This window comes from Condylostylus longicornis, unplaced genomic scaffold (genome assembly GCF_029603195.1).
Source record: "Condylostylus longicornis isolate FDR11 unplaced genomic scaffold, ASM2960319v2 ptg000016l, whole genome shotgun sequence".
In the NCBI taxonomy this organism is placed as follows: domain Eukaryota; kingdom Metazoa; phylum Arthropoda; class Insecta; order Diptera; family Dolichopodidae; genus Condylostylus; species Condylostylus longicornis.
The window spans coordinates 4,125,860-4,137,873 of record NW_026577985.1 but is presented as its reverse complement, the minus strand read 5'-3'; the positions used below and the strand labels follow the sequence as shown (position 1 = coordinate 4,137,873).

General features: G+C 28.9%; 2 protein-coding genes and 1 long non-coding RNA gene across 5 annotated transcripts; 2 read left to right on the top strand and 1 right to left on the bottom strand.

Annotated features, from left to right (window-relative positions):
* Positions 1-1,206: 1,206 nt before the first annotated feature.
* Positions 1,207-2,531, top strand: LOC129605902 (structure-specific endonuclease subunit SLX1 homolog). 2 transcript variants are annotated; one of them, XM_055515909.1, is made up of 4 exons: positions 1,209-1,343; positions 1,447-1,658; positions 1,757-1,951; positions 2,008-2,531. In XM_055515909.1, exons 2-4 carry the CDS (start codon positions 1,611-1,613, stop codon positions 2,434-2,436), a joined length of 672 nt encoding a protein of 223 aa, XP_055371884.1. In that variant the 5' UTR covers positions 1,209-1,343; positions 1,447-1,610; the 3' UTR covers positions 2,437-2,531. The 2 variants fall into 2 exon arrangements, with proteins under 2 accessions (XP_055371883.1, XP_055371884.1); XM_055515908.1 differs by having other exon boundaries at positions 1,207-1,658.
* Positions 2,472-4,955, bottom strand: LOC129605901 (serine/threonine-protein kinase pelle). Of its 2 annotated transcripts, none has more exons than XM_055515906.1 (4): positions 4,090-4,955; positions 3,926-4,032; positions 3,158-3,826; positions 2,472-3,102 (listed from the first exon to the last, which is right to left on the bottom strand). In XM_055515906.1, the coding sequence occupies exons 1-4, from the start codon at positions 4,279-4,281 to the stop codon at positions 2,583-2,585; spliced, it is 1,488 nt and encodes a 495-aa protein (XP_055371881.1). In that variant the 5' UTR covers positions 4,282-4,955; the 3' UTR covers positions 2,472-2,582. The 2 variants fall into 2 exon arrangements, with proteins under 2 accessions (XP_055371881.1, XP_055371882.1); XM_055515907.1 differs by having other exon boundaries at positions 3,926-4,028; positions 4,090-4,290.
* Positions 4,956-5,871: 916 nt separating this feature from the next.
* On the top strand, positions 5,872-8,468 carry LOC129605946 (uncharacterized). The gene is made up of 3 exons (XR_008696744.1): positions 5,872-5,987; positions 6,610-6,733; positions 7,344-8,468. It is a non-coding gene; the product is annotated as an uncharacterized LOC129605946 (long non-coding RNA).
* Positions 8,469-12,014: the final 3,546 nt, after the last annotated feature.

The following is a 12,014-nucleotide window of genomic DNA, read 5'->3' as shown; positions in this document are numbered from 1 at the left end:
ATGCGTTTTATACGTAATGGAGACGTAAAATAAAAGTAAATCGGGTATCGAAAAAATCGAGCACGCTTTTCTTATACCTTGTCATATAAATGTTACCAGAAATAACCGATAAAATAAACTAGCATATATTTTCAGCAATAAAGTGCTAGCTATCAAGTTTTTTCCAAAATAAAGCATAAGAATGCTATTTTTCCAGTGGTGTGGTAACGTTTGTTAGTTATACAAAATTTAGTGTCATTTGTCATATTTCAAATTCATAAACAAAAAAGTTTTTTTAAACCTTCACGTATATGTTATTTTTAAAATTTGAAAAAAAAATGGAAAAAGAGAAGTAAGTTATACCTTAATTCATTAAATGTAATATTGATTTAACATTTAATTTTTGCAGTAATAAGAAATGGACCGTGGATAGGAAAAAATTATTGATTACAGTGAGGCTGAAATACGAAAGTGAATTCGTATCAAAACGTTTTAAAAAATCCACGTTATGGAACAAAATATATAATGATATCCTTGAAGTAGAACCGGTTTCCCATTCAATTCAATTGAATTATTTACAACAATATTTGCGAACACATTCATTTTTTTAAAATTAACATTTGCACAGAACTTTAAATTGAAATTTTCAAACAAATGTCAAAGTTGTATTGATATGGTAAAAATTGTATTCCAAAATGTATCAAAAGCTTTAGTAGTTTTTTTTACAATGTAAAGCTATTGAAAGCTCCGAGACGGTACTAATACCGTATTAATACTGTACTTAAATCTTTTTTAAAGCATTATTGAAGTCACGGAAACTGGCATATATTTCCAGCAATATAATTCTAATTATCAAGTTTTTTTTCCTAAAAGTGTGTAACCGCAAATTCTTTAACGTCAAAATTTTGTTTTCAGTCTGCAAACTGTCTGACGTATAAAACTTTTACGGACAGAAATGTAGTAAACTTTTTACCCGTAATTGACTTTCAATTTTGATCATCCGTAAACGTGAAAACAAAAAAAAAAATTTTTTTTAGATTTAAAATAATTTTATACTTACATATTAAAAATCAACAAAAAAGTATTTTTTATATTATTTTTAACGTAATGATAGTCACTCAATACATCAAATTTATTTACTGAATTACTACGTCAGACTGACTGAAAGTAAAAACGCAGTAGAGTACTCGTAAACTCAGACAACTCAGATTTTGTAAAATTTGGCGTTTAAGAATTTGCCATAAACTGTATTTAGACGGTATTTAAACCGTATTTTAAAATTTTATGTGCTGCGTTTTGGAAGTCAAGTATCGCTGTTAAAAGTGTTTGACAGCGTGCGGTGGTTCCACCACATAAAGACATATGTATGTATGTACATACATAAAAATAAATTGTTTGCATCCTTTTTTTAAATTTTAAAATTTTGTTTTATGTTATGGAATATGGGGTCACCTTTTAAAATAGAAGATTTTTATGGTGTTTACTTGCTATGCAGTAAAAGTGCAAATCCAAAGTATAGAGGCCGTTGCTATGTAGGCTACACAGTGAATCCAAATCGAAGAATTAAGCAACATAACAAGGGTATCGACTTCGGAGGTGCCAGAAAAACTAGTAACAAAGGGCCATGGGTAATGGTGATGATTGTGCATGGATTTCCAAATAACATTTCAGCATTGCAAGTGAAGTATTTACATATAACATACATATATTGTTTTTACATATGTATGTATGTACATGAAATGGCGGCAAACTTATTAAAACTATTTTCATATTACAGTTTGAGTGGGCTTGGCAATGGCCCGGGAAATCATCTCGTTTAAAATGTTATACTGCTTTACATAAAAAGCTTAGAAAAGAGACAAATTTTGAGCACCATTTTCGAATTTTGTCACACATGTTGAAAATAGGTCCTTGGAATAGATTGCCGCTAACGATACGTTGGTTTCTAAATGAATACCGCAAAAACTTCCCTGTAAAATGTAATATTTTAAAAAATTACATATGTATATAAAAATCTTATTGTTGCAGTCCGACATTATTCCTCCATTACATATGAAAGTTGAATACGGATCTGTATTAATAAAAAAAAAAAGATCAAGGGTAAGTGAATCTGAAAACTTAACTCCATATAAAAGCCGTTTAATTGAGTGTCATATGTGCATGAAAATAATAGAAAACTGTAGTAGATCTAAAATAACTTGTATAAATCCTAAATGTGTTTTAACCTGTCATATAACTTGTCTTGCGAGTCAGTGCTTGGAACCTGGGCAATATGTACCTATTGAAGGAATCTGCCCAATCTGTGAAATTTCTTTTATTTGGGGCGATTTAATAAGGAAGAAAAATGGATGCAGTGATTTGGAATATGTTGATTCTCAAATTACATCTGACAGTGAAGGATCTGACAGCATCAATCTAGATCATACAGATAGCGACAGCGACTTTAGTACATATTAGTGATAAAATTCATTGAAATAGCATCGACATTTTTGTGCCAAATATTTTTGTGATTTTGATTTATACATACAAAATAAAGTCGTAATTCAATATAATGGAATGTAAAATATTAAAAATTATCAAAATACCACTAAGGTTATTATAGTTTAATGCTCAGTAACACATACTCCCAAAAGATGTTCCAACACGGTGACCATCTCTGGCCTATTTTCAGGTTTTTCGGCTATACAATTTTGCCCCAAGCCAATGAAAGCTTTGGATACGTTGATACCATTGCTGTCAAATGGCAAGTTGTTGTCCATGAATGCTTGAATAGGCTCATTTTCTAATAGTTTTGTTAAAATATGCTTCGTCAAGAATTTATGCACCCGTTTTTTATCATAAGCTCTTAACCCAGAAGATAACTCCAGTAATACAACTCCAAAACTATATACATCAATTTTAGTGCTTAATGAACGTGCAGTCAGAAATTCCAATGGCAAATACGGCTTGGTACCATATACTTTTGATACCTCGATGGATGAATTTAGTGCATTTGGACCTTCTCTGGCTAAACCAAAATCGCCTATCTTTGGAATGCAACAAGGATCTAAAAGAATATTCGCTGGTTTTATATCTCCATGAATCAAAGGCTTTTCATGTAAAGTATGTAAAAATTGCAAACCTCTGGAAAAAAGAAATTTTAATATTTCAAATCTTTAAATTTTTTACATATACTAACCTTGCCGTTCCTTGGGCAATATTTAGTCTTTGCTTCCAAGATAACGGCGGATATTTACTAAAGGGGTTTAGTCTTTGTTCTAACGAACCTCCTGCCATTAGCTGATATACGAGACATTGTTCATTATTTGTAATACAGTAACCATACAACGTTAAAATATTGTCATGTCTATATGAATTTAAATGTTTCATTTCATTTAAACTTTGTTCAATTTGTATTTTATTAATAGCTGTCTGATTGCTATGTCTGTCATTATACTGTATACGCTTAATAGCAACTGGTGTTAATTTCCAATTACCTTTATATACAGTACCAAAACCCCCTTTACCCAATATGCATCTATCATCCCAGCCTCCTGTGGCGTCGGATAGTTCAAAATAATTAATTTGTGGTATTGCACCAGCATATCTACTAACGTCTCTTTGTTTTATGAAATTTTCTGCACCATATATGCTTGCGGAATTACCTGTTGTACTGGTTATTTCTGATTCATTATTAGAGTTTGAAACTTGGTTCTGCCATTGTTTTTTATCATCGCTATTTGGTAGTATTTGCTTCCAATCTGGTTGTTCAGATGTTAGTTGTTCGAAATATGACGATGGTATTAAATCTTGATATTTTTTTTCTACAAGATTGCGTATTGAATTCATGGCCGCATGATGTTTCATTCTAGAAGAATAGAAGATTTAATGCAAAAATTGAAAATAATTCACTTTTAATAAGCGATATATAATTTTTATTGCTTCGAAATTAACAAAATGTAACAACCTGTACAATAAAATATATAGTTCTGTTATTGTATGATTATGTTCACCCCACATATTCAGTAATTCATCTGATGGTGAGTTTCCTGCTTGAGCTAATCGTTTGGCTATCTGAAACAATTTTATATAATAGGAGATTTTGAAATACATATAATTTTTAAAACAAACAAGTAAGTCCGCATTTCCATAGCCCATATATTGAACAGCTAGTGTTTGCCATACATCAGACTCATCCAATATTGAACATAATCTATGTCGCTCAATAGCAGGCATATCATACAAATATATCTCGCTTTTACTGACAACAGTAGCTGTTTCGGCTGTTGACTTTTGTGAATTCAGTGGAATTGATGAGCTCATTCTTTTTGATCTTGCAATTTTGAAATTATACACAAAACGATCACACAAATTAAAATATACAATCTTTATTATGCATATGTGTACATATGAACATAAAATATGAAATTACACTTTTCTTTTTTTAATAACTTTATATGAAACGTAACACCAAAAATAACTTAAACGAGTTGCTTCTCCTTTCCTAGTTCTTCAATCTTAATGTTTTCTATTTGCGATTGAAATCTTTTCGGTTGGGTTGTCAAAGTTGATCAACAGGTTTCTCAAGCATTACCATACCTTATGTACTGACATGTAAGTTTTAAAATTATGCTATAATCTTGACATTACAAAAGATCAAGACCTGGACTCTGCATTTTTTGTGAAAATTGTATATGTATTTTTGTCGAAATGACATTTCTGAAGAACCATTTTTTTTTTGTTGTTTTTTTAGAAAAATTATGATTTTTGCTTATCTTCATTTCGAGTTTTCTATACGAAAAGTTGACTAAAACCTAAAAATTTTTATACTTACATGGAATTTGGATTTTTCTGAACAACATATCAAAAATTCAAATTTCAATTCAAAATTTTAACTATAATTTTGATTAAATATATTTTCGAATTCTCTCCACATTTTTTTTGCACCGCCATGTCAGACCACATATCTGAGAGAATTGAGAGTAAAAATGTTAGTACAGTGAATGAAAAAATTTGGTGCTATATTTTCTAGTGTAGAATGCATGACTTAAAGTAAAGTTAATAAAAATTTTATTAGATTTTATTAAAATTTTATTAGTTTGTAATTATTTGATTTTAAGTTTTATAATTATGATAGTGCTTTTAATGTTTTATAATCATTATAAAAAATGCATCGTTTCAAGTTGTCCCCTATATAAAAACAAACATCATAAAAATATGTATTAAAGAAATTTTGTATAAGTTTTAAAGCTACTAATGCAATATTATTAACAATGTGAAAATATTTCCTAATGAAATTAAAATCACATACATACAATATAATATATACCTATATATAAAAGAATTATATGGACTTTTAATATAAAAAGAATTCACAAGCACAATAATTTTTTTGAATTATGAAGCATATAAATTTAATCAATGAAGTAAATACATGAAAGTTATATAATATACATATATGTTTATTATGTAAGAAGTATGGAATTTGGGAGACATATCATGCAAAATTAGCAAACTTGTTAATTTCAAATGTATATTTTCTCAAATTTGAAAAAATACACCAAAATGAGCTAAATACTTCGAAAGAAAAAAAATTTTTTTTCTTGGAAGGTTTTTTTTAAATCAATTTTTAATGTTTTAATAACACAAAACTTTAAGAATGTAAGCACTAGTAAAGTAGAAAAAGATTGAATTTTAACTTTTTCTAATTAAAAGTTTGAAAAAATTGATCTTGTTGGAGATTTATGATGTTAAAAAGAAGCCTCTACAGATTCCATAAGAATACGTGTAAATTCGTCAGCAGTGAACTATCACTCTCTCTTACGGTCCAGGCCTGTATTTCTGTCAGCCGTGACTATAATCAACATTTTTTTTCTGCAGAATAAAGTAAAAACACACAATGAAGGCAGGTTATTTTTCTTATTTTTCAATTTTTGGCTAGCAAAAAATAACATTTTTTTTTTTATTGGAATTAAGGCCAACTTCAAACGTCGTCTATCTCGCTATTTTACTAGGAAAGTGAGAAGAAAGTGAGTAACTATAATTTACCAATATAAGGTAATTTTTGAGTGAGAAGAATTACTTTATAAAATGCTTACAAAATTTTTTCACTTTGTTTTTGAAAGTGAAACGTTAAATCGATAATTTGAGAAAAAATGCAAAAATCGAATTGAAAAAATGAGCAATCTTATTTAAAAAGTAAAATATCCATTAGAAAATACTGAGAATTCTGATTTGAAAGTGAATTTTTTATTAACTCACTTTTTGTGAGAAAAAAAACGAGATACGCGATCAGGTTGTTTGACGCTTCGATGTTAGCGCGTATTGCTAACCTTTCATAATGCTTAACAGCAAATTGTTTTATTTCTTCTTAAAAATAATATACCTATCCTTGGCAGCTGTATCAGTATTTCGGCAGTGATCAAATCGGGCACTGAAGCTTTTTTTCTTTTGAAGCCTTTTTCGATTTTATCTTTATCTTGCCTTAGTAATACTTGCGGAATCTGCAGACTTGTATATATAAAACTTTTGAACCTACCAAATTTTGTTAACAAATGAAAACAACGAAGTGACGAAACCTTTATCAAGTTCTACTTCAAATAATATGACACCTGCAAATAATATGATTATTTATTTTCGCCTGCTAAACAGATTGGTATCTCTCAAAAGGAAGTAGCTAATGATTTGAAGACATACAGAAGCCACATGACTAGTAAGTACAGAGAGCATCTACAAAGAGCAAGACTGGCGTTGTACAATTATATGAAACCTCTAGGTAAATGATTTTTGAACAAAATAACTTAGATTTAGATTTTGATATTAGTTATAGTGATAATTCCGTCTTAAATTGTAATAGTGTTTCCGAAACTTCCTCTGATGATAACATGTTTTTTATTGTACATCAAAATATAAGAAGTTTAAGACAAAATTTCGATTTATTGCTAGTGCATTTAGAAACTTTTGTTAATAAGCCGGACTTAATTTTTGTTTCTGAAATTTGGATATTTGAAAATGAATTAGTTGAGTATAACATTCCTAATTGTTCTTTTTTTGCAAATACTAATGAATACTTTTGCAAATCGTATGCTGCTGGTGGGGTGGGTGTATTCGTAAAAAATACTTATTCGTATTCAAATATTACAAATTATAGTCTTGAATCTGCTAATATTTTAAAAATTGATTGTAAAATTAATGATATTTCTCTTTCTTTTATGTGTGTTTACAGGCTACACAGTTGTTCAGTTAATATATTTCTTAATGAATTCAATAATTTTTCACATTAAAAATATTACAAATATTACAAATTATAGTCTTGAATCTGCTAATATTTTAAAAATTGATTGTAAAATTAATGATATTTCTCTTTCTTTTATGTGTGTTTACAGGCTACACAGTTGTTCAGTTAATATATTTCTTAATGAATTCAATAATTTGCTTTTAAATATAAATTCTTATAATTTGATAATTGTTGGTGACTTTAATTTAGACTCTTTAAGCAATACAGAAAATATTGATTATTATCTTTCAATTTTAGTCGATAACGGACTGTTTTCTTTTGTTAATGAACCTATGTACTAGAATTAGTTCTGGGTCTTGTTTAGAACATATTCATGCTCGTTTTGGTGTTATTCCTTTGGAGATGAAAAAGGTGTGTTTAATTTACAGATAACTGCATGACTGGACTACTTGTTAAGTCTTTAAAGGTTGAGAAAACAAATAATACACCTATTACTGCTTCCATTACAAAAATAGATTATAATAGACTAAATAACATGCTTCTGTATGAATTTTGGGATGCTGTTTACAATGAATCAAATGCTAGTTCGGCATAAAATAAATTCATTGAAATTTTTAGCAGCTATATTTCCCAATGTACATTTAGCGTTAGACCAAGTGTGAAAAATAAAAAGTTAAAACTGTGGATGAATGATGTCTTGTTGAGAAAAGTGAAAATGAAAAACAAATTAAGAGTCAAGTTATATAAGCACCATTCTTATGGAAATTGAAAAAGCGTTATAATAAGCTGTTAGTAAGGTAATAAAAAAGATATTGCGTAATGCCGTGATAGATTTTATCATAATGAATTTATCAGATGTAATGGTAACATAAAGAACGAGTGGAGGCTAGTTAATAACTCGCTCAACAAGAACTCGAGTAATAATAAGAAATTGGAATTGATGAATAATGGACTATTGATAACAGATGAGTTTCTAATTGCTAATGAGTTCAATAAGCATTTTTCTTCAGTTGCTGTAAAATTGTCTTCTGGTCTGGGTTCTAATTATGATTACAGTACAATGGAAGTAAATAGTGTGCGTAATAGCTTTGTTTTTGATGGCTTTTCCGTTCTTGAGCTTCTCCAAATTATTCGGTCTCTAAGTAATTCAAACTCTGTAGGGATTGATAATATTTCCAATAAATTGTTGAAGGAAATTGCTTTTAATATTATAGATGTTCTAGCTTATATTTTCAATTTTAGTGTTCTTTCGGGCTTATTTCCTGACCAGTTCCACTCTTCAAAAAAGGCGATAAATCTGTCACAAATAATTACAGGGCTATTTCCTTACTTCCTACAATTTCTAAAATTTTTGAAAAAGCTATAAAAGTAAGAATTTTAAAATACTTAAATGAATTGAACTTTTTTAGTTCGAAACAGTTTGGCTTTAAAAAAGGTGTATCAACTGAAGATGCGTTATTAAATTTTTGCTCGTTTATAAATGAAGGCCTAGATAACAAGCGAAATTGTGCAGGTCTGTTTGTTGAGGTTACTAAGGCTTTTGACATGGTGAATCATAAAAATCTTTTAAATAAATTATTTGCGCTAGGTTTTCGTGGTTTTACGTTTGATTGGCTTAAGTCTTACTTGGAATGTAGAACACAAAGAGTCAAAATTGGTAGCCAACTAAGTAGTATTCAGTATATTAGGTTGGGAGTTCCACAAGGATCAGTTATGCAACCTATACTATTTCTTATATATATAAATTCACTGTTTGATTTGGAATTTGATGGTAATTTAACAGCTTTTGCTGATGATCTTGCTATTTCTTATTCTGTCAATAGTCCACTTAATTTAACGTGTGCGATCAACAAAGATCTTAGTTTATTAAGATATTGGTTATTTCGACATTGGCTGATTGTAAGTGATAAAACTAAATTGATGTTTTTTAATCTTACACAGAAGGAACTTGTTGATATCAATCTTGTTTTTCATTCATCTAGTTGCAAAAATGTTTTTATGAATAGCTGTACTGATCATAATGATAGAAATACACATTCTGCCTATTGTAACTCCGAGTGTTTCTCAGTAGAAGTAGTCAATCAATTCAAATATTTAGGTGTATTTATTGATAGTATGTTGAATTGGTCTGCGCACACAAACGCTCTAAAATCTTATTTGCGCTCTACTTTGCGTAACTTTTATAGCTTGAATAAAATTTGTTCGCAAAAAATTCTACTGATGTTTTATTATGGCATTTTTCACTCTAAGTTACAATATGGCATAAGCTGTTGGGGTGGTACTTATAAAAATAAAATTGATTTTGCAAAAATATGTTCAAATCGTTATGGTTTACGTATTAATCAGAGATTTCTAGTTAATTTTCCAGTTTTTAGAACTACAAATTACCGAAACTTTTTTGACATAACTTCTGTTCGCTTGTTTAATAAACTTCCTGAACATGTACATACGTGCTATTAGGAATTTAAACAATTTTGTGAAAAATGTAAAAAAAATGGCTTTTAAATTTTGAGCATGGTGAGGTAGATAATTTGTTAAATAATATAGTTTGATATTATAAGTATAATATAAGTATATTGAATAAATATGTATAATATAAGTAAAATATAAGATTTAAAAAATTCTTTAAGTTAATTATTTTTTAGTTTAGTAAAGGTAAATTGAAACAAATAATTGTGGAAAATAAAAAAAAAATTTTTCTAGTAATTAAAGCATTAAGTAATTGCAGATTTAAATAACAACACTGTTAATTAAACTATTGTGGCATTTACACTATTTTATTGTTAAATAATAATGCTATATTTCTTATTCTCTTAGTTTAAGCAAATTTTGTAAAAATATAGAAAATAAAGTATAAATAAATAAATAAATAAATAAAATAAATATTTACTTCAGCACGTAGATCTTCATTTTGTATGTTATTACTTGTTACTATATGTTGTTTAAATAATTCTTCCAAATACTTTACAAATGTATGTGCTTTTTTTCATTTGTTTTTGCCCAAATATTGTTTGTTGTTTTTATAATTGGAATCTGCATATGTTTCTTAAGTTTTTCTGTAATCTTCCACAGTGAATAATAAATTTTTTCATCTGGTGTTATTTTTTGATGTAAGTTTCTATTTAATATATTTTTATCTGTCTCTTTTGAGAGGCAGGTAATATAATTTTATCTGCCTCTGCTATCAGTTGAGAGACCCTCTCGTCAACTGCCACTTTTTTCACTTTTTCTCTTTGCACTAAGTAATTCTTTTATTTCCTTAGGGTATGTGTTGTTATTTGTTTTTTGTATATATTTTTTCGTATTTTGCCATGTTGCTTCTTGTTTTATTTTTCTCTCTTTTTCCTTCCAGTTGTTGTCTAATGTTTATAATACGAGTACATCTTAGTTCAATTGAATTTTCAATATCTGTTTCTCCCAATCCGTTCGCTTTTGCATTCCGGTTTAAGATGACAGCAGAATGGTCAAAGTTCAGGTCACAACTATCTTCCAAACTTACGCAATTTGTGACTATTTTGTTTTATTATAAATATGTCCAATACATCTTGCATTCTATTTACGTCAGTGAGCGATTATTTTGGCTTACCAGTCGAGTGGATATGACAACCGTCACAATTTGCTGCTGCTTTCAATTCCTTTTCTTTTGATGTAGACAATCTAGATCCCCATGAGACATGTTTGGCATTAATCTCCCTACCTAATATGAATGTTTCTCTTAGTTCCTGTAGAATTTTGATATAATCATCCTTTTTTAAGTTGAATTTGGGGGGTAAGTATATTGCAACAACAAACGAGTTTCCGTTTTTCTGTTTTTATTTCAATTGACGTTAGTTGGCATTTATCTTTTGTATGCTATTTTGGACATTGTAGTTTAAATTATCTTTTATTATTATGGAATTTGATTCATTATATGGATGTCGATTTGGGTGAGTATTGTATTTTTTTATTTTCGGGTACATTTGATCCGTCAGGTGAGTTTCCGAAAGTAAACAAATATCTAGGTTGTGCGTTATAAGAAATACTTCATTATTTTCAATATTTTGCTTTTTATAACGTTGGCGTTCCAGATGGCGATTCATAATGGTTTATTAATCATTTTTATTTTGCAGTTTTGTTGTACCAGGTGGGTAATTTTCGATCTTAGCTTACTGATTGAATTGTTAATACTGTTCAGAACTTCATTGAAATCATTTTCTTTTGTGTTTGGATTTTTTTAATGCCTTCGCATATTTTATCTCTTTTACAACTTTCCGTGTGCTCGTACCATTTTTTATATTCTTGTTCATGTTTCTTCTCTTTTGCAGTTCTTTTGCTAATCTACGTCCTCTATAGTTTCAGCTATTCCTTTTTAATATCATCTGGATCGCATGATGGATGAAGGTGCCTGATCATTACCCTTATATGTCTGTTCTGCTTGTCTCTTCTGGCATTTCATCTTAGCAATGTTTATACTTTATGTTTTTATTTTTCAAATCCCTGTTAAGAGCAGCGTAACTTTTTACCTTACTAAATATTACTGATGGCTTATGATCTCTTTTTGTTCCTGGGCTTTCAATTACGTTTTTATTGTTCTGTGCAGGTGTACCGATATTTGATTCGGATTCGAGTCTATATACGATAGTATACTTGGTGAAAGCAAGTATATTTGTTCTGGTTTTTAACGTTCTCCTTATTTTTGTAACTAAGCATTGTGACTATATTTTTATTTTTTAAAATTGACGGTGACGGAAAACCTATATCCTTTTTATTATTTTAAACGTGTATTGCTTGTTTGTTATATTTTGTTAACATCCAGTCTGTTTCTATTGGCTTTGTGTCG

Coding starts and splice junctions, on each gene's coding strand:
- LOC129605902 (XM_055515908.1), top strand. CDS start 1,410: ATGTTATGGAATATGGGGTCACCTTTTAAAATAGAAGATTTTTATGGT. Junction 1,659..1,756: donor ATAACATTTCAGCATTGCAA/GTGAAGTATTTA, acceptor TTCATATTACAG/TTTGAGTGGGCTTGGCAATG. Junction 1,952..2,007: donor AATACCGCAAAAACTTCCCT/GTAAAATGTAAT, acceptor TTATTGTTGCAG/TCCGACATTATTCCTCCATT.
- LOC129605901 (XM_055515906.1), bottom strand. CDS start 4,281: ATGAGCTCATCAATTCCACTGAATTCACAAAAGTCAACAGCCGAAACA. Junction 3,827..3,925: donor CTATATATTTTATTGTACAG/GTTGTTACATTT, acceptor CTATTCTTCTAG/AATGAAACATCATGCGGCCA. Junction 3,103..3,157: donor ATTGCCCAAGGAACGGCAAG/GTTAGTATATGT, acceptor TCTTTTTTCCAG/AGGTTTGCAATTTTTACATA.